The 25,980-nt window shown below is 42.8% G+C and overlaps 2 protein-coding genes across 2 annotated transcripts in view; both read right to left on the reverse strand.

Moving 5' to 3' along the window:
* Nucleotides 1–555: 555 nt before the first annotated feature.
* LOC134408617 (borealin-2-like) lies at nucleotides 556–13,597 on the reverse strand. The gene is made up of 10 exons (XM_063140963.1): nucleotides 13,139–13,597; nucleotides 11,054–11,182; nucleotides 10,328–10,380; nucleotides 9,545–9,605; nucleotides 7,992–8,068; nucleotides 7,504–7,571; nucleotides 5,623–5,730; nucleotides 2,705–2,834; nucleotides 1,784–1,870; nucleotides 556–692 (listed from the first exon to the last, which is right to left on the reverse strand). The coding sequence occupies exons 1-10, from the start codon at nucleotides 13,263–13,265 to the stop codon at nucleotides 645–647; spliced, it is 888 nt and encodes a 295-aa protein (XP_062997033.1). The 5' UTR covers nucleotides 13,266–13,597; the 3' UTR covers nucleotides 556–644.
* A 3,315-nt stretch (nucleotides 13,598–16,912) lies between these two features.
* The window catches only part of GPT2 (glutamic--pyruvic transaminase 2), a 33,979-nt gene continuing 24,911 nt past the window's right edge, over nucleotides 16,913–25,980 (reverse strand). Inside the window, exons 5-11 of the mRNA XM_063141378.1 lie at nucleotides 25,367–25,610; nucleotides 23,450–23,529; nucleotides 23,191–23,327; nucleotides 22,363–22,537; nucleotides 21,651–21,806; nucleotides 20,415–20,527; nucleotides 16,913–20,310 (exon numbers count right to left, since the gene is read on the reverse strand). Coding sequence (XP_062997448.1) covers nucleotides 20,220–20,310; nucleotides 20,415–20,527; nucleotides 21,651–21,806; nucleotides 22,363–22,537; nucleotides 23,191–23,327; nucleotides 23,450–23,529; nucleotides 25,367–25,610 — 996 coding nt within the window. The 3' untranslated portion in view covers nucleotides 16,913–20,219. The remainder of the gene's footprint in view (nucleotides 20,311–20,414; nucleotides 20,528–21,650; nucleotides 21,807–22,362; nucleotides 22,538–23,190; nucleotides 23,328–23,449; nucleotides 23,530–25,366; nucleotides 25,611–25,980) is intronic.

The raw sequence follows: 25,980 nt of genomic DNA on the forward strand, positions 1-25,980 counted from the left end.
GATTCAGAAGGATGGTTGTGTGTCTCCTGTGCCACAGTTTGGTGGATGAGCATATGATTTGCATGCCAGTAGTCTTAGGTTTTAATCTCTGATCGCTCAAGTTAAGGTCCCGTTCAGATGTTAGACTGCAACTCCCAGCATCCCCGGCCAATATGAGCATGCTGGGAGTGTAGGCCAACACATCTGTAGCAGACCAGGTTGGGGAAAAGGCTAAGTTAAATGGTCACATTAGGCTGCGAGAGGTTTTTTTTGGCAGTGGCTCTTCAATGCTTCAAGCAATCAAAGTAGACACACTAAGCTGAAAAGACAAATGTAGAGATCAGGTAGTTGAAGGGCATAACACAGGGTCCCCAATCTTGTTAGACCATGAGCACATTTGGGAATTTGAGAAACTGCTGTGGGCACCACCACAAAGTGTTTGTGTGCAAATGCATACATGTCTACCTTATAGCCTTCTATAACACACCCTCGTAGCACAAGCCCAATTGAATTACTAAATCAAGTTTCTTTATAGAAGCAATATTAAGTTTATTATGCAATGTATATGAACTGTTAAAAATCTAGTTGCTTGTCACTGTAAACATAACGTAAGGAACTTTTCCAGAATATTTAGATACAAGAAAATATTATGGCCGCCAATTCCATCAACTTGACTTAACTGTGGCTTTTCCACAAAGTACCGTCAATTGGCTCTGTGAAAGAAAAACAGTACACAAAACAATTGGTTTCTTTTTTCTAAGGATCCATTTGAAGCACCAAGCATTCACTTTGGCATGTCTTGGATAGAAGGGCAGGAAAAAAACAGCTCTAGATTTCACAGCTTAAACGGGGTGGGGATGGGGTGGGTATAGATGCAAAATCCATTCCAAGTAGTTTTCTGACTCAGGGTAATTGGAACTCATTGATCCCTGGTTTAGCTGTAATACTGAGGCCCAGTATTGGGCAAAAGGTGAGATACAAATTAAAATAAAATAATAATAAAATAAAATAATAATAATAATAATAATAATAATAATAATAATAATAATAATAATAATAATACAAGACTTAAAACTACAAAGTTACAAGACTGAAGGAAGAGAGCAACTGAAGACGACATCAACATTTGTGTCTGTAAAAATGGGACTTCCAAACAAAACATTGCAGAATGGAATTCTGACACCCTATTCAGGGTGCTGGTCAGCCAGCCATATCCTCTTCCAGGACATTCAGTTCAATTCCTGCCCCACATGCCCAGTCAATCAGTGTTCTGTCATATTCAACCTTCATTGGGCTTTTTTGGGGGTGGGGGGTGCTCACCCCAAAGATTTTACACCTTGGCAAAACCAAGCCCAATGAGACCTCTCCCTTACATTTTAGCTACATAAGGATCCACACACTCCGAGACTGAGTTTGCTTGTCCTATATAGCAGAAGTATTGAATCTCAGTCTGTTTTAGATTAAAGTGCTTACTGCAAGTAACTGAGAGGCATTTTAACCTTTTCAAATGGGGGAAAAACTGCATAAAAGCTGGGAAATCACCGACTGGTCAGGGAAAGGGGGTGGAACCGGGAGCCATGGAGGGCTCTGGTCAGGCTACATTCTGCACTCCTGCTATATATGACATATGCGTCCTTAAAATGGGATTTGCTTACTTTTTTGCTTTAATTTGGCTTGAAGGAGGAGAGTTTCCCAGTCACAAGCTTTGAAACAGCTCCTTGAGGAGGGAAATTCCAAGACCCACACCCATCTTTGTGGGGAAAGAGCTAGCTGTTTTCAAGAATTACTTGTTCTGCATGCTTACCACGAGTGTGTGGATATGTTGAACGGTGTCATCGTTTAATAACTCCACGTTGATGTTCTGGAGGTCATCGCCAGCTGAACAGAGAGTCTGAACAAGAGCAGAAAGTTACTATCTGGAAGCTCACATGCATATAATTTCACATGTCAACGACCCATACACACATTGTAGTTGTTCTTCCCCGTCCCTACTCATAAAATGTACTATATATTTAGAAATGTATACTTTATGCTTTGACAATGCTCAGAGCAGCTTCCAACAATTAAAAGTCAGTGTGCCCATAAAACAATCACCTGGTTCATATATAACAGCAATTCATTGGTTGTTTAAGCCATGAATTATCAGGGCTGCTTGCTCACCAATTCTGCCCACTCACCACTTCTACTTTGCACCCGGTTTTTCAAACGAGCAGCGCCTGGACCCAGAACACTGAGTTGTTGAGGGACCCAGAATTTCAACCCATGGTGGGAAACCTCAAGCAATGAAATACCAGAACGCAGGGATGTACAGATGGATTTTAAATTTTGTATGCTTTTGTGAACTGCCCAGAGAGCTTCGGCTGTGGGACGGTATATAAATGTAATTAAATAAATAAAACCTGTTCTGTCTGTGTTTGTGCAGACGAATTTGATCCCCCCTCCCACTGTGCGGAAAAAATACGCAAATTACGTAAGAAAGTTACATTATTTATGTTCGTACGTAACATTTAGCATACTGTCTTCCATTCATCTTTTCCCTACATATAGTTTCCAGCATGTCGTATGTCTCAGTAAAAACTTGCGTATTTTCCTGCGAATTAATTTGTGTAAATTTTGGGAAAGTAAAAAATATATATATCCAGAAGTCCACAAACTGCACAGCCTGGGTAAGCCGGTCCGCAAAAGATTCCGCAGGTCGTATAGCCCTCTTTCAATGATACAATACCTGCCCATCAGCCAGAGGTATGTTGACAAAAGGAACGGATCTTTCATGGGGCATCGAGGTACTTCGTAGAGACCTAGCTCGGGTTCTCCCTGAGACAGATGTACTTTTGCAGAGTCCCCTCTGTGCAGATCTAGAAATAGGAAAAACAGAGGAGAGACCAGATTGCCTTGATGTCATTTAAGTACTAATCAGTTACTCTAAACTGCCTGATCTATCCAGCCAGCCATTTATAAAAGCTAACTTCTTTCCAGTAATTAAAAATAAACTCAATAAAAATGCATATTTTTTTAAAAAAAATATTTAATACTTCAAACAATACATCAATACAAAATAAAACAATACTACATAATACACAATAATATGAAATAAACATTTGTTAACATATATTCTAACTTAATTCTCTTAACATAATCATACTTAACATAAAAGTGCTCCCCACCACCATGGGATCTTATTCATGTTTCCAAAATCTCATTGCTTCCTCTGGAGGTGTTTTCCCTCTCCCCTTTGATAATACAAATTCTAGAAACTCTTTCCATATTCCCTCAAAATCATTCGTTTTTATCATTCCTCTTCTAACTTTTATATTACATGTTAATTTATCGTTAATAGCAATATCCCATATTTCTTTATACCAATCTTCTATATGATAATCCCCTTGAACCTTCCAGTTCCTAGATATCATTAATCTTGCTGCTGTTAACAAATTCGTTATCAATTCTTTGGTCTCTTTATTACAATTCAGTTCTCCATATAATGATAACAATGCCAATAAAAATGCATATTAAGGGCTGATGGATGATGGGAATCTAACAACGTCTGGAGAGCCAGAAGTCTCCCATCAAATATTTTGGATGGCTACTTTTGATGCTAAATAGATGTAGGGTTTTTTAGACATTCCCTTCAAAGACCCCCCTTCTCTCTCCCCAACCCCTGTCACAAGACCCAGTTTCTTCCCCCTTCCCCCAATGAGTTCAGAGCAAGGTGCATGTGGTTTAGCTCATTTTGGTCTTACCAGCCACCTCATTAAGTAGATTAGGCTGAGACGCTAGGGGTGTTCAACTATTGACACCTTCACATGTGCAAGCCCTGATTCTGCCCTGGGTTTCAAAATCACAAGGAAGCCAGTGTGGGGTAGTGGTTAGAATTCTGGACTGGGACTCAGGAGATCTGGGTGCTAGTCCTCACTTGGCCATGAAGCTGACTAGGTGATTTTGAGACTGACTCTCAGCCTAGCCTACTTCACAGGGTTGCTGTGAGGATACAAATGGAGAGGAGAAACCTACAAGACACCTTGGGTTTCTTGCAAGGGGATCGTTTGAACATCCCTGGAGTGGCCTGTTCCAGGGACATCTAGACGGCACCATGGCTAAGCATAGCAAAATAAATGCAATAACATTTATTTTAAAATAGTAATAATCAATAGGAAGAGATCTACATGTTTTATGTAGATGCTTAGCTACAGTTATCCATGCTCTGATAACCTCTCGTTTGGATTACTGCAATGCGTTATACGTGGGGCTGCCTTTGAAAATGGTCCGGAAACTTCAACTGGTGCAAAACAGGGCAGCAAGGTTATTAACAGGGACTGGCCGGCGAGATCACATTACGCCAGTCCTTTTCCAGCTTCATTGGCTGCCAGTCCAGGTCCGGGCCCAATTCAAAGTGCTGGTATTGACATTTAAAGCCCTAAACGGTTTGGGGCCAGGTTATCTGAAGGAACGCCTCCTCCCATATGTACCTACCCGGACCTTAAGATCATCTACAGGGGCCCTTCTCCATGAGCCCCTGCCAAAGGAAGTGAGGCAGGTGGCTACTAGGAGGAGAGCTTTCTCCACTGTGGCACCCCGGTTGTGGAACGAGCTCCCCAGAGAGGTCCGCCTGGCGCCTACACTGTACTCCTTTCGTCGCCAGCTGAAGACCTTTTTATTCACTCAATATTTTAACACTTAATTTTAACTTAAATTTAAATTTTACTGTTTTAACTCTGTATTTTAATCTTATATCAACTTTGCTGTGTGGTTTTATCCTGGTTGCGCTTTTTATGCTGTATTTCGTAATTGTGTTTTGAACTGTTGGGTGTTTTACTGTGGTTTTGATTTTTGTGAACCGCCCAGAGAGCTTCGGCTATTGGGCGGTATAAAAATGTAATAAATAAATAAATAAATAAATAAATAAATAAATAAATGAGCACAGGGCACTTCCTCAGTATGAACATAAGAGCCATGCTGGAACAGGCCAAGGATCCATCTAGTCAACCGTTCTGTTCACAGAGTGGCCAACTAGATGCCCATGGGGAAACAAACCCACAAGCAGGACATGAGAGCAACAGCACCCTTCCACCCACGTTCCCCAGAAACTGATGTCCATAGGCTTAATGTCTGGGGATACCATCAATCCATCAGGAGTAGTAGCCATTGATAGCCTTCTCCAAGAATTTGTCCAATCTCCTTTAAAGCCATCCAAATTTGTGGCCATCTCTACATATTGTGGTAGAGCACTGTGTTAAAAAGAAGTGCTTCCTTTTATCTGTCCTGAATCTCATACCAATCAGCTTCATGGAATGACCCTGGGTTCTAGTATTACGAAAGAGGGAGAAAAATGTCTCCTGATCTACTTTCTCCACTTCAACCATAATGTTGTACACCTCTATCATGTCTCCCCTGATTCGCCTTTTCTCCGAGCTTCCAGGACCATGGCCAACAGATCATATTTTCCTTCCAAACACACACACATAGAACATGTGGAGGGATCCAGGAACATCTAGATAGCATCATGGCTAAGCATGGCGAAATACTGCCCACTATAGCACATCATCAGCCATCTCTTTGGAAGTCCCTGCAAACACTTTAGTACCACATTTTGCAATAAAGCCTCGATAGTCTATTTTCTTTTTATGCCACAATAGCAAAATGTACCTTTTAAACCCCAATGAGGGACACTTGGAAGCGGATACTGGCTGTTCACGCAAGGAAGCGGATCGCCCAAGAGTTTTCGTATTTGGAGTGGAGGACGCAAATGCAGACCTGATAGGACACAATGGTACACACACATAAGACACAGCTGTATAATTATATAGCAATTATACAATAGTATACCAATAAATATTACTATCAAAAGAAAAATAAAGTATTGTAAATTCCTAGCAGATATCTCTTAGCACACTAGCATTTCCTCCATCTTAAATTTGGCCTATTACTACGGATTTACTGCATCTTGGACTCCATACATTCCAGTATGAAATAAATCTAATCTATGAACCTATTGTCTTGTCATTTTTCCTCCCTAACTTTTAATGGATTGCAATAGATTCTGTTCAGTGTTATTTTTGGATGCTGTAAGACACCTCATGGACCAAAGCGGTAGAAAACACTTTAAAAATAAATAAAATAAAAGCTTCTTTATCTACCAAGAGCTTTCGAGGATATCCTTTTAAAAGGGTCTGTTATGGCTAAGTGGAAGGTTTTAAGTTCTGTTTTGCAGCTCTTCAAATTTGAACAGCCAGAATAGACATTACTTTAAATCTGTGTCTAGAGAAGAAGAAGAAAGAGAGGAGGGAACGCACAGCTGCTAGTAGTATTCTAGATTTACTTTAAACTATACAAGGGAAAAAAGGAAAGGAAAGGAACCTCTCGTGCAAGCACTGAGCCATTACTGACTCTTGGAGCGACGCCAGCTTTCGCTGATGTTTTCTTAGAGGGGTGGTTTGCCGTTGCCTTCCCCGGCCGTTATTCCCTTTCCCCCAGCTAACTGGGTACTCATTTTACCGACCTCGGGAGGATGGAAGGCTGAGTCGACCTGAGCCGGCTGCCTGAAACCAGCTTCCGCTGGGATCGAACTCAGGCCGTGGGGAGAGTTTCAGCTGCAGGAACTGCTGCTTTACAACAAAATAATGTCGTATGGAGTGCTCCTGTTTTCATGCTTCAGTCATCCATGACCTCCACCAGGATACTCTATTCCATCCCACCTCATTTCCAGCCCTTCCTCCACCAGTCAGTCAACATTCTGTCCTCAATGGGCTGACCTGTTTTTGATGTACCCCCCCTTCAACTATATCCCCCAGCAGAACTTTTGTACCTGTGCAAACCTTAGACTTTAGCTGAGTCTGCTAATCATAGAATTGTTGAGTTGGAAGGGACCATAAGGATCATCTAGTCCAACCCTCTGCAATGTGCAGGAAAACCAATTAAACCATCCGTGAGAGGTGGCCATCTAGCGTCTTCTTAAAAACCTCCAGAGATGGAGAACCACAACCTCTGGAGGTAGACCGTTCCACTGTTGTACAGATCTTACTGTCAGGAAGTTTTTCCTTATATTTAATCGGAGTTTAGGTAGCTGTAACTTATACCCATTATTTTGGGTCCTAATTTCTGTGGCCATAGAAAATAGTTCTTGACCATCTTCCCTGTGGCACCCTTTTGATGTACCTGAACACTGCTAACATGTCTCCCCCCTCAGTCTTCTTTTCTCCAAACTGAACATCCCAAGTTCCTTCAGCCTGCCTTCATAGGGCATGTCCTCAAGTCCCTGTATTATTTTTGTTGCCCTCCTCTGAACCTGTTCTACCTGTCGATGTTCTTCTGAAAGTATCTTCCTTGTGTGCATGGGTGGTACTGTTTTGGCTGCTTATGCATTGGCACGCACCTCTGAACATCAGAAATAGAAGGAATGTTGTCACAGAGCCCCTTGACCATCTAGTAGAGCTACTGATGTCTTTCACACTCTTAGTGGAAAAAAATAATCCCATTTCAAGGTGTCAGATGGATGAAAGGTAGCCAAGAATATTGGGTTAGTCCTACCTGGACAGAGTACCTTCTTTGCCCTTCATGGCAGAACCCAAGGAAGCCAGCGAATTGGTTTTAAATACCTGCAGAAAAATTAAGCAGCACATGTTATTTATTTATTTTATTTCCCACACTTCAGCAGAGTGCTGGAGTAGATGGACCCTCAGTCTGATCCAGCAGGGCTCTTCTTATGTTCTTATACCACTTTATACCAGTTGCTGGGGAACATGAGCTGCTATCACACTTGCATCCTACATGTGGGCCTTCTACAGGCAGTTGCTTGACCACTGTGTGAACAGAACATTGAACTAGTTGGGCCTTTGGTCTGATCCAACATGACTGTCTTCATAGGGCATATCCTCAAGTCCCTGTATTATTTTTGTTCTTAACCCAGAATTTTAAAATTCAGGCCCCATTGCTGACAATGGTACCTTCAAACTGGCAAAAAGGGCTCTGTCAAAAAAGCTAAGTTGGACATGAAGCGTTCGTATGTCCACACTTACCTTCTGAGATGTTTTCTTGGCCTGCGTTCTGTTCTCCTCCTTCTCGTCTTTGTATTCCACGATAGTGGTGACCTTGACTAGAAGGAGGACATTTTGGCCAAGCGTTATTTAGACACAGCTTCCATGTCTTTGGATTCACCCCCCTCCCGCCCCCGCATGGACTGAGCATTGATAAACAAGCCACCTTCCCAGAGCCTTGGCAGGATACTTGGGCATGGATCCAAATAGCCATGCCTCGTGGCCTGGGTATACCAAGGCCATTCCTGCTGTAGCCCCTTGCATTCTCTTGAAGACCACATCTAAGGGGCCCTCGAGAACAGCACACAATGTGATGCAGTGGGGTGCAGCCGGGGGGGGGGGGCAGGGAGAGAGATCTTCAGCCTGACTGAGTACTTCCTACTCACATGATTGGATATTTGGAATCAAGCCACAGAATAGGATGTGACAAGGTATTTTTGAGCTCCATGGTAGCATCTACACCACCAAGCCATGGTTCAAACCTGCAACACTTGTTTGATCAAGTCAAAAGGTTGATGTTACCTGGAGCAGGTTCTTGATAAAGCTCGTGGGTCACCATTGCCCATTCAAGAACAAGCCATCCCAAAATATGCCACGTTACAACATGGAACAACAGATGGTTGCTGGGAAAATCCATTTATTACTAGCTACTGTGAGGGTTGCAGCTAAGCTTGGAGGGAACAAGGAGGTCTGAGGAGGGTTGCAGGATGCCAACAAATGTCAGCACGGTGTCCCTGGAAGGCCAGGCTCCACTAAACCACTTGTCATGCCCACTGGTGCCACCCACTCATGTTCCTGTCACATTGGCACAGAGTGTATATTGTACCACCTGTATGCGCAGACAGAATATGTGTACACAAGTCCTTCTCCAACCTGGTGCCTTCCAGATGTTTTGGACGTCACTCCAGACAGCATGACCAATGACCAGGAATGCTGGCAAGTGTTGTCCAAAACAAATTGAAGGCAACCAGGTTGGGGAAGGCTGGTGTATACACAGGCAATAGGTATATGCATGTGGGTGTTATGCTCTGCAAGGCACTAATAGAAACAGTAGATATGCCTCTGCATATCTGCTCAGAAGTAAGCAGGACAGAATCACTCAGCAGCACTTTCAAAGAGCATTCCAAATATCAAGGCTTTGCAGGTCTACTCAGAAGCAGGAGCAGCAAGTCTGCTCAGAAAGAAGCAGAACAAGCCTTTGCATGTGACTAGGACAAGGCTCAGAAGTAAGCAGGACAGAATCACTCAGCAGGAATGAAGCAAGCAGGAGTGAATCAATCAGCGTCTTCCACCCTAAGCGCCACTCCCTCTCTCCAGCAGGGAAAAGCTCACATCTCCAATCAGCTGCTGATCAGAGATAAGAGCTTTTCCCTGCCAGGGAAAGGGGGTGGGGCCTGGGGAAGAAGCTGGCAGGCCAGATGTGGAACCCCCATGGGCCACAGGTTCCCCATGCCTGGTCTAGGGAAATGCTTCCCTCACACAAAGATGGGAAAATTTGCCCCCAAAGCTGCTTCCAAGTTTGAAGATCAGCTTACCTCGCTTGCTGTTTGTCCTCACCAGCCTGGGATTGGGCACGTCTCCAACACCGCAGTCATTCTGTAGACGCGTTGGGGCAGTAGGGAGAAAGAGAAGTTAAGACTAGTGTCACACCGATACTCCTATTGCAGATTTGACTGGATACAAGTCCTACATCACTTGGATCTCTGTAGGTGATTAGGGTAGCTGGATACTTTTAACAGTTGTACACATGGAAGAATGTCAAAGGATGCAGGTATTTTGGGGGGTGGGAACTCCCCTTCCCAGCTATGAGATCTCCCCAACTTACACTCCTGCCTCTTCCCTTTTGATCATTATGGGACGCCCTTCTGGTGGTTCCACAAACTCCTTGGACTTCTCCGACAGCCACTCAGAAAAAGACATTTGATGTAGTTGCTCCTGCCCTCCAGAATACGCTGCCCCCTGGAATCAGGGCCTGTGCCAAAGACTGCGAGTTTGGGGCTCATGCGGAGAATGTTTCTTTTCACCCAGGCTTTTCCGGATTCATTTTTTGTGATCGAGTATATTGCTGGTTATCCCTTTAGATACGTATAATGTCGAAAGGGATATTGCCATGGTTTGGGTATTTCACTGTGAGTGTGTCTTTTATTGTACGCAGCTTTAGTAAATTTCTTTGATTAGTGGTGTATAAAACTTGTGGAATAAATAAGACCAATCAACTGCCCAGCACAAAGATCTCCCTAAGGACACAGCGCGGAGAGGAGAGCAGCTTTGTTCTTTAAAGCGTTCCTGTGGGGTTGACATCCGTTATAGACACTTACGGCCTCGACAGCAGCGACAACCGTAGCAGCAGCAGCGTCTTCTTCCTTGAGATCTGTGATACAGACATCATATTATTATTAATTATTATTATATTCATATTTATTAGTATCCCACCTTTTGCCCAATACTGGGCCTCAAGGCGGCCTTACAAAATTAAAACATATACATTTTAAAACCTATGAAAAGAAATATACAAAAGTTAATTTTTTTAAAAAAATGTATTACAATATTAAAACATCAAACATTTAAAATTCGTGACCATTTTACAAGTCCTTAACATAGACGGAGGCCCAGATTATTCGCCAAACGCCTGCGGGAACAAAGAAGGTTTTGCCTGCTTCCGAAAGCCCATCAAGGAGGGAGCCAATCTAGCTTCCCCGGGAAGAGAATTCCAAAGCACTGGAGCAGCCACCGAGAAGGCCCTCTCCTGTGTTACCACCAGGCGTGCCTGTGAAGATGGTGGGACTGAAAGAAGGGCTTCCCTGGAAGATCTCAAAGCACGGGCAGGCTCATAAGGGAGAATACGGTCTTTCAGATAACCTGGACCCGAGCCATAGACAATTACAGCACAACTGCTGTTTGCTGATTAATAGAAGAGACTTGCTTCTTATGACAATGCTTTGCCTACTTATTTTCCCCAAACCCTACAGGGAAATAAAGGTTGGCAGGAGAAGGAGAAGGAGGAAGGGAAGATGAGACCACACACTAGGGACACACAAACGTACGGATCAAGTCTTTCCTTCTCATTTTCCTCATGACCATGGGCATTGTCAACGACTCCACTCTGAACGCTTTCTCAGCCGTCTGAAGAAGCGAAGCCAGCGCTTTCTTCATATCTTGCAGGTTTTCCTTAGCTTGGAGGAAGGAGGAGGAGGAAAACACACACACAATATTATCAGTGGTGAGGCTAGCATTGGACTTTATGGCCAAGGCTCTCCCAAATGACCACAGAGAGAGGGGGTGGGGGTGGGGGTGAAGGAAGAAGTGCCAAACAGGCCCAGAGTCAACCTTTGGGCTAGCATGGCCATCGCTGGGCTCACCAGGGCAAAGGTGGCCTTGCTACAGGACCCTTTCCTTCTTCTTCTATTATATAAAAAAGTTATAGCCGGCAGATGGCCTGCTGGAGATGTACATGGGCTTAGAGATGGTAATTTTATTATTTTTACTTTAAAAATATTGCATCCTTTTCTACAATGGCACCAACACTGATTTTATTCCGGCTCCAAGTGAAAACATGGCTTTTTAACAAAGCTTTTAATGGTTGAATTCACTAAGTTGGTACATTGTTTTAATTAAATTATTATTATTATTATTATTATTATTATTATTATTATTATATTTATTTGTATCCCGCCTTTTGCCCAATGCTGGGCCTCAAGGTGGCCTCACAAAGTTTAAAATATACATGGGGGAGGGGGGAACAAAACCATAAACATTTAAAATACACAACAAAATTATGAGACATTAACATAGATGGAGGGCCAGATTATTCTCCAAAGGCCTGCTGGAACAAAAAAGTTTTAGCCTGATTCCAAAAGCCCATCAAGGAGGGAGCCAGCCTAGCTTCCCCAGGAAGAGAGTTCCAGAGCAGCCACCGAGAAGGCCCTCTCCCATGTTCCCACCAAGTGTGCCTGTGAAGAAGGTGGGACTGAAAGAAGGGCTTCTCCAGAAGATCTCAAAGCACGGGCAGGCTCATAAGGGAGAATACGGTCTTTCATATGACCTGGACCTGAACCATATAGGGCTTTATAGGTCATAACCAGCACTTTGAATTGTTTAATTTTAACTGTTTTAATAGCTTACTGCTTTTAAATTATATATTGTTTTAACTTGGTTTATGGTTTAATTTGTTTTTAGCTGTGTATATATACTGTTTTATACTGTATGCTTTTATCTGTATGCTGCCCTGAGATCTTATTGATATAGGGCGGGATATAAATGTTATAAATAAATAAATAAATAAATAAATAAATAAATAAATAAATAACAAAATGGTCTTTGTCCCCAAGTCAGTGTATTTAGCAACAGGGCAGCAGAAACAAACATCGCTTTATTCCTGTGCTCATGATAATGCTATGATTTAAGTTTATAATGCAATACTATACATGCTCAGAGTACTTCTTAGTTAAAATTCAGAAGGAATGGTGGATTAGCATATGTGTGGTGATTGGATGTGTGAGATACGTGGGCGAAGTGTGTGTGTGTGATATAAAAGCAGGTGGCTGTGCTTAAGTGAATCAGAACGGGTTTCTAAAAGATAGGGAATGGATGATAGAGGGTTTAGATAAGAGGAGAGAGAGGTCTGACGTGATTGGGAAGTGATTGATTGAGACAGTGATTAGGTTTATTGCGTGTGAAAGAATTCACATTGATAGGATCATTAAAAGTTTCTTATTTATTATTCAACAAGTTGATGCGCTAATTAATAAAGTTTTCTTTGTTTATAAAAACAAAAAATCCTACACTTTCTGCTCTTGGCTACATCAGAGGGAAGTATGAAAACGAAGATTACAGGTGATAATACAAGTTGGTGTGTCCTCACAGATAGAGGACTGAGTGTGGGTTGGACCTCCCTCTCCCCCTCTCTCCCTGTCTCTCTCTCTCTCTGTGTCTGTATGGGAAGGGGTTTCCTACTAGGGTGAGAAAGGCCTTAGACAAAGGGAATTCTCACTGGGAATATTGGCAGGAATGACACAAAAGTGTTTTCTCAACACCACCAGCCTCTCCAAGTTTTGGGGATAGGTCCATAAGCAGCAGAACTCTTTGGGGATGGTTGGGAAATACCCCCTTTGCCCCCCCTCAAGCCTTACCCTGATGGTCGAAATCCCGTAGAAACAGACTGATCCTCTGGTCCCTCTGGTCCTTGCTCAAGGCGCTCCGATCTGGTTCTACTCCAGAATCACCACTGCGCTCCTCCAAGCGCTTTCTGAGAGCCATTGCGTTGACACACAGGTGAATCAGGCCAAAACAGGGAGTGATTTATTGCTGAGCCCCACCCTGGCTGTTGACTCACCCACTCAGACCACGGAGAAAGAGCAATTCAGTTGGAGGAGCAAACTTCACCCTTCGTTTGGACAAAGTTAAATCAGTCTTTGGAATGGGAGAATCAGCTGTATGGGTGTTTCAACTCCCCTACCCACAACTTATTGAAAGAAGGGTCTTTCTACAAGAAACAGTCCTTAGTTTTAAGAAGAAAGAGCTTATCTCCTAGAGTGATTCCCTTCCAATGTTTCCACCATACACCCGGCAGGCCTTCTGAGCCTTTAACAGGTGAGCATTGATTGACTGATTGATTGATTAACGTTGCTATACCACTTCGTAAGCTAAAAAGCCATAAAGGTGGAGTACAGCCATTTAAAAACAGTGAAAACATTAAAGCTACACATTTTGAAAAGCCACACTGAAAAGATAAAAATTCATCAGGACAGCATTTTCTGGCATAGAGATGCAGGGAAGAGGCTTCACCTGCAGGATTTCTACCTGCTGAACAGTGCATAAAAGGCATAGGAGCCTTGCCTGCCTGAGTGGAGCCTCAAGGGTATCTTCCAAGGGAATGCAATGTAGACCTGAGTGCAAACAGAGCAATTTGCTACTACTACCACAACACAATCCCAAGCTTAAATGGGTTCAAGGTCCATCAAAGGCTTTGTTACTTCAATAAACCTTCCATGTTTGTAGGCAGTTTAGGATTCTAGACTAAAAAAAATGGGACACCCATTGCTTATGGGTTTGCAGAGGTTTCTGCCTGGCAAGGTCAGACTATGAACTATTTAAGTTCATAGTCTATGAACTATTTAACACAACTATTCATAGTCTATGAACTATTTAAGCAAGGATATGTTAAATGCTGCAGGCATAGGTTGTAACTTGTTTCTGGTCTCATGCATTTTAAGAACTGGTGTACATCACACAGTTTTCCCATGAGTGAAGTTCTCCTTGGATTGTATCCAATGTTAATCCTACTTAGAGTAGACTCATTGAAATCAGTTGGACTTAAATTAGACTAACGTTGTCTTCCATCCCATGGCTTTGCTTTAGTTTCAAGGGTGCAACAAGAGATTTATGCATAAACAAACTAGGCAGGAAGTACAGGACTAGACCTCTTTAAAAATGAGTTTATATTCCTAGTCCTCCTCTTTACTCTAAATACTACTTTAAATTGCATTACATCAGGGCTGGCACTAGCTTTGAGGGGGCTCTAGACAAAGCTGCCGTGAACATCTTGGTCTAGTCACTTCACGTTTCCAAAATGTACAAGGCGTAGTGTCACTTCCGAAAATTGTGGGAAAGTGTGTTAATGGTGGGCCCTGGCAGGGGGAAGGGACCCTGGCAACTGCCCAAATAGGCCAGGCGCTGGCCCTGTGCCAATGGCAGCTGTTACCATCTTTGCTAGAACAATCCCCTGGTTTGTGTTATGGGTGAAAATCGCCCCAAGTGATCCATTGCACAAGCATAATTTACTTGATTACCTAGAAACAGCTGCTGCATAGCACAATATTAAAGTGGCCTTGATGTGTGACTCTAACTCCCATCAGCCTCAGTTAGCATGGCCAATGGTCAGGGATGATGGTAGTCCAAAACATCTGGAGAGCATCAGATTTGGGAAGGCTGAGTGAGCCGTATCAGATTTTAAAAGCATGAATGCGATGAAGTGCATTTCTGGGATGGCTTTGGCTGCAGCCCAGTAGACATTTACCTGGGAGTAAGTCCAATTGAACTCAGTGCGACTAACTTCTGAGTAGGCATGAAGAGGCTTGCGCTCTTGTACTGTGTGCAGACGAGACTTCAGTGGGTGGCAAGCCTCTCTAAAATCCTTCCCAAGATGCTGGAATTTGTTCTCTGAAAAGGCTTTTGGACGTGTATTCACAGCGATGTCTAGATGTTTTTGTACAGATGAAAAAATACGTCTTCAGAGTACAGAAAAACTGCCCTGGGTGTACACCTTCTCATGGAGCCAGTTGGACAAATTTAGACCAGGCCTGAAAAACCATTTGTTTGAGTTGGAGCCCTAAGTGTTGGTGTATGCACTGAGGAACAAATAGTTTATTTTTGAATTGTTTGGTTGTTTTAATTGACTGGTTGTGAGTTTATTTTTTGGGGATTAGTAGTTTATCTAATGTTTATTTACTAGTTTTTATTTATATTGCTGTGTTTTGTATGTTTTGGTCAATTACTTGCAATTACATTTTGTAAACCACCCAGAGTGCTTCAGCTATGAGGCGGTATATACATTTAATAAATAAATAAATTGCATGTGCATGTTTAAAGGGTGTTCTGCATACAAAACCATGTGCTTTATATCACAAAGTTATGACCCCTTCCCCGTTTCAAACTTTTGTTATCTTGCTACACTGCTATCTTGTCATACAGGCTAGCGTCTCGGATGTCAATGGGACAGTGAATCCTTCACACCTTGGATAGCTCCTTTAGTGTTCTGACTAAAACTTGGGGCAGATTCACTGTTCCACCAACAGTGGAGCCACCAGCCTCTTTTACTGATACTTCTGTAATCATTACATTAAGCTTTTTGCCATTCTAAGTGACTCTGCAAAACTTATAGAGCTTTCGCCATAGAGAAGCCAGGGATTTGGCCATAGAGAATTATGGCCAAATAGTATCAAGTTTAAATTTTGTGAAGTTCACACTGTGTGTGATTCTACTTTCTCTTTCTATGGAAAAATCACTCTCCGCTTCCTGCATCCCACCAGGCCTCTCTGCACTGTGGCACTCTATGGTTGTGGCTAGTCTGGTCAGCCATCTCTGTGGTGTGTCCTGCATCTCTCTTCTGTATCCTCACAAAATAATCTCCTTTGTGAAAGGATGGGAGCTAGGGTGACCATATGAAAAGGAGGACAGGGCTCCTGTATCTTTAAAGTTGTAGAGAAAAGGGAATTTCAGCAGGTGTCATTTGTATGCACGTAGCAGGTGGTTAAATCCCCTCTGCATCACAAAATTTAAAGCTGCAGGAGACCTCCTCTCTTGTATCTGGTCAAGAGGGCTGGACTCCTGCAGCTTTAACTATTGTGATGAAGGCAAAATTTCACCTGGTGCTGCATGCATTCAAATGACACTTGCTGAAATTCCCTTTTCTATACAACTTTAAAGATACAGAAGCCCTGTCCTCCTTTTCATATGGTCACCCTAATGGGAGCAGCCCAGACGCCCATGCCTTAAGTGAATAATGCACCTCCGATACTTCAGCCGGGGGTGGGGTGGGGTAGAAAAAGCGTTTTTCAGGCTTTTTTTCCTTGAATGTGACCTAAACAGGTTGATAGTTATCTTGGACCATTCCATAAACAGGTAGGGCACCAAATGGCAAATTTCTGTACAGTGCCATGTACATTGATGGTGCCATACAAATAAATAATAACTTCAGATACAGTTTTGCAGAGGCAGTCAACCTGGTGGCCTCCTGCTGTTGTTAGACTACAACTCCCATAATCCCTGATCACTGGCCGTGCTGGATGGAGCTAATGGAAGCTGGAGTCCAAAAAATCTGGAGATGTTCCAAGTTGCCCACCACTGCAATATGCCCAAGTTGTGTGTGAAAACCTTAGTTCTCAGACGACTTCATACTATCAGACTGCTTTCAATAGTTCTTTTTTATTTGTTGATGTTGTAGGTACATTTAAAAAGTCATCCAAGTACAGCGTGAGGAGCACCTGTAGGAAACGCAAACCTACGAGCATGCATCACAATGTTAGATGGCGCCATATTCAAGGACTTACAGAACATAAACATGAGACAAAAATCAATGTCATAATTCCACCCCACCCCCATTTCTCAGGCTGCAACCCCCAAACCGTTATTTGGGAAATATTGGCCACTGAGGTCAGCTCCGGAACAGGTTTCAGAGGATAACCTCAGGTTAAGCACAATCGATTTAATCTTTAGCTCACTGTAGTACGTACAATTGTGGCAAATCAACAATATTATCGACTGTATTTACACACCATTCTCCAAGAGATGCAGAAAAATAATAATAATAATAATAATAACCTCATACATTCTCTCTTGCAGTACCAAAAATCAAAAGGCACCATAATAGATTGTTTAGAAAACGCAATGGAAGGCAGGTCAGTGTCCTTGATTTTAAAAGTAAACTATTAGATCACTGCCCCCATTTTAAAAAGACACAAAGGGGGGAAATCAGACTTTTAGAACACCCCTGCAAATGAGTTATTTAGAAACATGTAAACCTTGCATTGTTCTCAGGAACACTGGGTGTAAACACAAGCTAAATATAAAACCCACTGGCTTGTTAAAACTACAAATATTACCCATCCCACCCAACTATCCCCGCCCCAAACCCATGAAAAAAATCTTCACTTACAAAAATATTTTTAAAATAGTCGTTGCCATGATCAGAGCTCAGAATTCTCTTGCTACAATATGGCAATCCCTCCTAAGCAGTGAGCCTAAAGATCAGAGGAAAAAGTGCAATTGCTTTGAGATTTTATTTTTTGACTGACACGTTCCGAGTGAAATTTACCCCAACTTATGTTCAATCAATGCTTAGGAACCATGCCAGCTACAGAGCAACAGAAAGCTGCATACTCCATACATACAGGATCATGCATTCCTATATTCCTGTCCTCCTATGGTGCCAGTAAGATGGCAGAATTAGGGGACAAAAATATAAAAAGCCTGCCCCTAATTCTCCCAATATTTGATGACAGGTTTATGTGCCCACTAAGTATTAATGCTGTCAATAAGAGCCAGTTGTTTGCCCCTTTCAAAGTTCTCTCAGTAATTTGCAGTGCAATCCTGAACATCAGCCGTCCCAGCCTGGTGTCGTCCAGATGTTTTGGACTCCAGCTCCCATCAGCCTCAGCCAGCATGGCCAATGATTAGGAGTTGTAGCCCTGTGGAGCTACCAGGTTGAGAAAGTCTGTTATACATAGTCAGTAAGTTCAATAGGATTTACTCCCAGGTGTGTATAGGATTGCAGTCACAGTCCAGTATGTAGGGTATTCAATAATCTCCAACTAAATGGACCAACCTATTTTAGTCCAATCAATCCTGTTCTGGAAATTTGGGTCAAGTATCAAAGTACTAAGCCAGGTTGATATACAAGATGGACATATTAATGTTTCAACATACAATAAAATTAATCCCAGTTGGACCAATACAGATGGTTTCCTAGATCCTACAGAAGAGTACAATGTACATGGAACATAGTAGCAGTTGGGGCCTCTTTTGGTGAAAGGCTTACCGGCCACTTTGCCCTGTCATTTTTGCTTCTACTTAAGTCAAAAAGAACAGCTCCGAGAGCCCAAATCTTGGGCAAATTTTGCGGTGCAAAACTGTGCTTATTGAGTTGAAGGAGACCAAAGTTAATGGCTTTTGTGACCACTGAAATTCTGCAGCTGCATATTACTCTGACTCTTTCATAACACTTTGGTGATGCTCCTCAAAACTTTCTGAAGCTAGAAACATAAGAGATTGCATTGGAATAACATCTTTTTTTGCAGAACGTCCAGCGGGCAGTTTGTTCAGATTAAAACTGCAGTCCTGAAAGGGGCTCAGCATTCCAACAAGGCCGTACTATCACCTGTCAGAGCGGAGCCGTTCTTTCTGCTGAGCTCGGTTCGTCTTCAACCTTGGTCCCTTTATTCTTATTTGTGGGGAAAGATACCTTTCTGCTAAGAGCAACACGAAGCAAAATTAGCAGTTCATTTGGCACACAGGCACATGATCCTCCGGCCGGCGTGGGCATTCACTGTCATGTTGGGATGGATTTCAATTAACAGCGAAGAAACCCCTCCTTCTCTTTAGCTAATCGACTCAATATCTAGCTTCTGAAGCAGTAGCCAGCCAAATGCAAGTAGGACAGTACTGTTCTAACTGTATCTGTTCCACACCTCTCATTACCCCATTTCCCCCCCCCACTTATTCTTTAATTAATTAATTTTATTTTGCTCATGCTTGTAAACAGGAGAGAGATTCTGATGATTCTTTTACATGCAAAGATCCTGATGCTACAGTCTACATGCCGGGCCGGTCTAGCCTGAATACAGAGGCAAGGGTTCATTCACTTCTCAAGTGCAAAGTTTTGGCAATTCCTTAAATCCTGTCGCAGAAAGTCATGATACATGGCTATTGCCCAGAGAGGGGGTGGTGGGCAGTTTGTGGCCGGCCAGCTGTTTTGGCCTACAAATCCCATTCATCCCTCTCCATTGGCTATGCTGGCAGTTGTAATCCAAAACAACAGGACGGCCACAAGCTACCTATCTCTGCCCAGTAAGTGATCAAATCATGAGTTTGAACATGGGGCACAATCCAGAAAAATTCCATCTCTTGTGCAACTCTGGCTGGGAGTTGCACAGAGCATACACAATCCTTACCCTGCCCCAGTTAGTACAATTGTACAGCTTTTAAAATAGATTCGGTAGAAATGGGTGTTTTGTTCATGGTGTGGTGTGGTTGTTTTTAACCTATAGAAGGGTATTTATTGATTTATTGTCCAAATTGCTAGTTTGGACAAACTTCGCTTTCGTATTTAAGAACAAAGGCAGATTTTGTCATGTCCCTGTTTTCAAACAATAACAGCGTCAACTGTTTTTGTTAAGAGCTTCCTTATCATATTTCATCAGGCCAGCCTGCCACACAAGCCAAGAACGCAATTTTGGATCAAGGCACAAAATTGTACTCTTTTCCCCTCTCAATTCCTGCCCTGGTTTCCACTCCTTTCCGTAAAATTAAAACAGAGTACGATATTCCACAGTAGAGGCTTGGGCAGGATGTACTCACATTTCATGGCTGGGGCTTTAGCTATTCTATTGTGGATTTAATTAAAGAAGACCAAAAAAAGCATATTTTTCCCATCACAGCTTTGTTTTGCTTTCCAGATTCATTCCAGAAAGAGAGAAAGAGAGTCTTTTATTTTGCTTAAGAGTATTCTTCCAGAAACTTCATGTGAAAGTCTTTCACTTTGTCCAGCAAAATCTTTAGCTTCTCTACCGGAGGGAGAATGGTCATCCTGGAGAAAAAAAAGACTGTGGTATTAAAAAGGAAAACAAAGAAAATAATTCAGCAGCTGCCACTGCTGCAATAAGCTGAACTACCAAACAACATTGTACCCACCGAAAGTGGTAGGTTCCTTCTCTTTGGCCAAACCCACTTCCAGGAACGACACAAATTCCTGTTTCCTCCAGAAGTTTCATACAGTAGAACATGTCAGGAGCCATTTTGTGAGCCTTGAGGAGATAAAATGTTGGAAAATGTGAGTGCAAAGTAAGTGACCTATTCCTTCTAATTTTAAAAAAAAATGCTTCCAAATACTTTGTTTGGGCATCTGCCTGGCATAGCTTCTCTGCAACAGCTGAACTTGTCTTTTGTGGGACTAACTGGCTATTAACACTCTGTGACCGTCAGATTGGTCACACTGAGGATTGTGCTAGGTTATAGTGCTGCCTTCGAGCATCTCTACAGTAAGGGAAATCATGTTGTATACCCCGGGGTGTTTGTGCTTCCTGGTTCTTTGGCACAATTACTATGGGCTGCATTATAAGGGAGGAGAAGCGTGACAAGGGGCTTGAATCGAATACTTCCCCTCCATTCAGTTTCATTGAGTTCTACTGAGACATCGCCATCTAGTGGTGGAAGGTCCTGGTGTTTCACAGCTAGTACCACTTTAAAAGTGGTTCTTTTTATCCCGAGATTTCTAGAGGATTCCATGGGAGACATTCTGGTTGTTGAGGACATCATGAAATTGACCAAAAACATCCGTGAGTGACCAATTACAAGCGTGCAATAAATCACTTGAGAGGAGCCTTTCTCAGACCCAAGGGGTGTTTTCTTAGTTGTCAACAGGGAATACTTGCTGATAGTTGTAGAAACCCATTGATGACGGAAGGCAAACATTGCCTCCCCAAATAGCAAAGGATGATGCCCTATTACAAGCATTTGCTAATCAGTATTTTCCAGCCAGTGTCCCAAAGTTCATGGCCCGTTCCTTGATTACAGACATAAGACTGTTTAGAGCAGCCACTGGGTAGGTAAACAATCAAATTGGTGAGATACAAGAGATCTGACAAAGGGAAACCTGGAAATGCAGGATTCTAACAAATCAAGCTGCAAAAAAACCAGAGGAAGACGAAAAAGTACGTCCGTTCTGGAAAACCCGGAACAGCTCCTGACAAAAATGTCCTACTGTTCCTTTAAACCAGCATAGTAGCTTCAGAGAAGCAATGTAACTTTCCCAGAGAAACAAGGTAACTAAACTAGGAGTATTGCTAAACAACAACAACAACAACAACAACAACACATTGTAGTACAGCTGCAGTAAAAGTAAAGGCGGAGAGGAAATGCAAGATTTACCTTTGCGGTCTCAATGGCCTTGGAAGGGATAAAGATCCGCGGGAAAGCATACATGGCTCCCTGAAGGGGATTGCAGTGAATCCCTGGGACTTGGTTGAACATGTCTTCCGTCAGTTTGGCTTTTCTCGCAAGGTTGCTCAAGACAGACTCCTTTTCCTGTTTCAAGGACAGCAGGGATGGAGGAAGCACAATCACGTCACACAGAAAGCCAACGAACTGCCACGCCTCACAGACCTGCATGGGCTGTTCTGCAGCTGTTTTGATCCTTGAAAGCGGCATTTCTCAAAACTCCTAAATATGGCCCTGGCCCCTTTCTAAACTTCCTGCCCATCACACCCCCTCCCCTCCCCCACAGCACCTTGGCTGGGGAATGAATGGGAACTCTACTGCCAAGTGTCTCCCAAATGAGCCCTTTTGCGGGTTCAAAGTGTGGCCTTTCAGTCTAATTTCTCCTTTGTTTTCTCTTTCCGCTCCTAAGAAAGCACCACTCATGCTTTCAGAAGATGGGAGAAGGCGAATTCTACTTAGTGTTCTTAGCGTGTTCTACTAAGTAAATACTTGTATCTTGCGCCCAGGCAGAAAAGAAAAGTTAAATATTGCTGCCAAGGTGTGTGTGTGTGTGTAGAATCAAAGAATGAATACTCAATTTCCTTCTCTCTCTCTCTCTCTCTCTCTCTCTCTCTCAAACACACAAACACACACAGCAACCCACCTTGATGAACTGTGCGTACGATTCCTCCCCAGGTACCGGAGGATTCACCACAATGTCCATAGCTGCTTGGCCCGAGACTGGTGGACACAGACGGACCGACAGAAGCTTAACAAGTTGCCCTTTAATATCTGGGTGCAGGTTAATCACCTCCATGTAGCCCCCTCTGTAGCCACACCTGAGAGCAATGGGGTAGTGTGTATGGGGGGGGGGCAGAAAGAGGTAAGGCAGAAGACACAGAGGAAAAGAGGAAACATAATATAGTCTGAAACTCTTGTAATGATGGTAAAACTAATCACCCCACTGCTACAGAGACAGTCACTGGGTTTGGGTGTTGTTATGGGGAAAGACGCCATCTTGGCTTCTCCCCCGCTGCAAGGCCTCCATTTGCATAATTCCCTATGCTGCAGTGTAGGTTGGTGTGTTGTCTGAACCCAGTTGCATCAGGACGTGGATGGCTTCATATCCATCTACAACCCGTAACATGCAGTAGAGTTCGTAGGGTGGGTACGAAGCCGCCCACCACCACGCCGCTCCGAGTTAAGACAACATGCCAGCCTGTGTAGCAGCGTGAGGAATTATGCATATGGTGGTTGTGTACATGATACATTGGGGCGGGGGCAGGCCCCGATGGCTTCTTTCTACATCATGATCGTCAGAACAAGCCCAGTGTACTGTAGAATATGAAGCGGGTAGACTTTAGGTTCGCAGGATCCACTTTGATTTTTGCTCTGACCATGCACAGGATTCCGCCTTAAGGTCGCAATCCTATGGTCCCCGGGAGAGCATCCCAGGGACCATAGGATAGTTGTAGACATTCTGAAAACTTACTCGCCCATGTATCCCTTGGAGGTGGAATGAAAAGAAGCGAGTTCCACGTTGTTGCAGTAGTCTGGTCCCATCTCGTAAAGGATCTTTTTGAAGGAGTGAAACTGACAGCTCTCTGAGTAGACGTTGTCTTGATAAACCTGCGCCATCAGAAAACAGAGGAAGTGTTCTTGGCTTACGAGCAGCCGACAGTAGTTTATGCTTAAAGCAAAGGGTATGGGGCAAAACATGCGTGTGGCCTGCGGTTTAATGCTTTTATTACCTCGTCAGCCAGAAGAAACAGCTTCTCTTCCCAGGCAAAGTGTATCACATCTTCAATGCATTTTCTGCTTTGAACCTGACCTAAATTTGGCAGGACGGGGAGGAGACAGAACGAGCTCTAATTCATTAGAACGTGTAGAAGGTACATTCATAATTGTTCAATCCCAGAACTGCCCCTTGCCTAACAAAACAGATTTACATGAAGGTTATTTTACTGCAGGAGAACCACAGAGCCACTGACCACTCTTCTGCCAAATATTACAAGAGACAGGTAAAAATCCGGCAAGGTAAAAGAGATATTGAAATTATATGAGCTAGATTTCCCAGGGTGCTTTAAGGTGGAGGACTCTTAGAACTACCAATCAAAAGGCATTGTGCCTCTATTCCCACTTTTAACAGATTTTTCCCTGATAAGAAAAAAGCTTCACACATGGTGGACTTGTAAATAAATAAATAAACAAACAAATCAGAAATTTCTGGGGAAAGGTTATATGAAACAAGAATTTAATGTGGACATTAATACATATAGACCTTTTGCATTACCAATGCAATTTTTTTGTGAACTGACCAGAGTGCCTCGGCTATGAAAATATAATAAATGAAATGAAATGAACATTTTTGATGTGGATACTGGACCGTTATGAATTTATTAGGAAAATTGGGGAAATTAGTAAGGCTTAGACAGCTTGGTGATTGTTAGTTATTTAGAATTACTTGAGAATCTGTTGCACTTGTAACTTTTTCCTAACGTTTATAATGTTCTCTGTGTTTGCATATTTAGAGTAAAAAATTTAAAAAGAAAAAAAATGAAGGAAAACAGATGGAAGCTGGGAGGGTCACAAACAGAAGACATCACCATCTGGACATTTTGTATAATTGGGTGTCGGAGGCAGGGTAACTCCAGGAGAAAAGGCTTATCGGGAAGCATTCTTAGAAAGAAGTGACAGATTAACTCACACTCAGTGGTTGAATGTGGGTTGTTGTTGAACGATGGGTTAGCGTGTGGTCTGAACTGATGACTTTCCACAGGGTGGCCTGTTTAGTATGCAGGGTGGCTTATTTTTTTTCTTGTACAAGCCACCTTGAGAACCCATGGCTTGTTGATGGGTCATTCAAAGTGGTTAACAACCCTCACTGCATCATTAACAAGCCACCCTGCAGAAAGTGCGCTGCATTCAGACAACACAAAAACAGTTCAATGATTTTATTTATGTATTTATTTATTTATTTTATATAATTTTTTATTAAACACTAAATAAAAAAATACATCAACATAAACATCACACACATAAACAAATCGTAATACTTGACAAATTACTTGATTATTTAACTATTAACGTATATAATTTTATCCATAAACATAATCAAAAAAAGAAAACAAAGTGCTCCCCCTTCCCTTCGGGATCATTCCTGTTTCCAAAACCTTAAAACCTCTTCTGGAGGCGGTTTCCCACTTCCCTTAGAAAACACATATACAAGGTTAACAAGCCTCACTGCATCATTAACAAGCCACCCTGCAGAAAGTGTGCTGCATTCAGACAACACAATAACAGTTCAACGATTTTATTTATTTATTTATTTATTGCATTTCTATACCACCCAATAGCCGAAGCTCTCTGGGCAGTTTACAACTCATGGTATAACCCAGGGTTCAAAACCAACCCCCACACTCAATCCACTGAGTTTGGCTTAGCATATTGTGTAAACTCAGCCATTGTGTGTGTGTGTTGTAGGGTTGTTCAGGGTGGTTAACAAGCCACACTGCATGATTAAAAAGCCACCCTGTGGAAAATTTCCTGGGTTCAGACAACACACTAAATCATGGTTCAACAACAACCCACACTCAACCATTGAGCGTGGGTTATTGTGTTGTGTAAACAAGCCCCCAAATTCGGTGAGCGACAGGTATTCTGCCTACCTGTGGGATTTCCTGGATTGATGATGCACAGGACCTTCGGGTTGCAGTACGTTCTGGCTTCGTTCAAGGAGCGGCGTAGTTCGTTCACATCTAGGGCCCAGCAGTTCTCTTCGTCAAGGTAATAGTTCATCTGAATGGCGTCCAATTCTGAAATGGCTGCCGAGTACAAGGGGTACTGGGGGATTGGGATCATCACTCCCGTTCGCGACCTTCCTCCTCCTGAGACAAGGATCTTCAGAATGGTCTGGGGAAGGAGAATTTTTGTTATTAAACAAGCTTCTATCCCTATCCCATTTCCACTCCAAACACACACACACACACACACACACTATTTTGCTGTATTCTCTAAAACACAAGAAGGCCATGCTGGATCAGGCCATGGGTCAACCATTCTGTTCACACACTAGCCAATCAACAGCCTACTGGAAACTCACAAGTAGGGCTCCCTAGCGACTGGTGTCTACACAGGCATTCCACCTCTGATACTAGCCTTATCCTCTATGGATTTGGCTAATCCCCTTTTCCAGCCATCCAAGCGGGTGGCCATCACTACATCTTGTGGAAGTGAACTCTATAGTTTAACTATGTGCTCTGTGAAGAAGTGCTTCCTTTTA

This window comes from Elgaria multicarinata, chromosome 14 (genome assembly GCF_023053635.1).
Source record: "Elgaria multicarinata webbii isolate HBS135686 ecotype San Diego chromosome 14, rElgMul1.1.pri, whole genome shotgun sequence".
In the NCBI taxonomy this organism is placed as follows: domain Eukaryota; kingdom Metazoa; phylum Chordata; class Lepidosauria; order Squamata; family Anguidae; genus Elgaria; species Elgaria multicarinata.

Bases quoted from the DNA above. Each gene is read 5' to 3' on its own strand.
- LOC134408617 (XM_063140963.1), bottom strand. From the start codon at position 13,265: ATGGCTCTCAGAAAGCGCTTGGAGGAGCGCAGTGGTGATTCTGGAGTA. The intron at 11,183-13,138 runs GTAAGGCTTGAG...CCTTCCTCCAAG, and splicing joins ACGGGATTTCGACCATCAGG to CTAAGGAAAACCTGCAAGAT. The intron at 693-1,783 runs GTAAGCATGCAG...TTTCTTTCACAG, and splicing joins AACATATCCACACACTCGTG to AGCCAATTGACGGTACTTTG.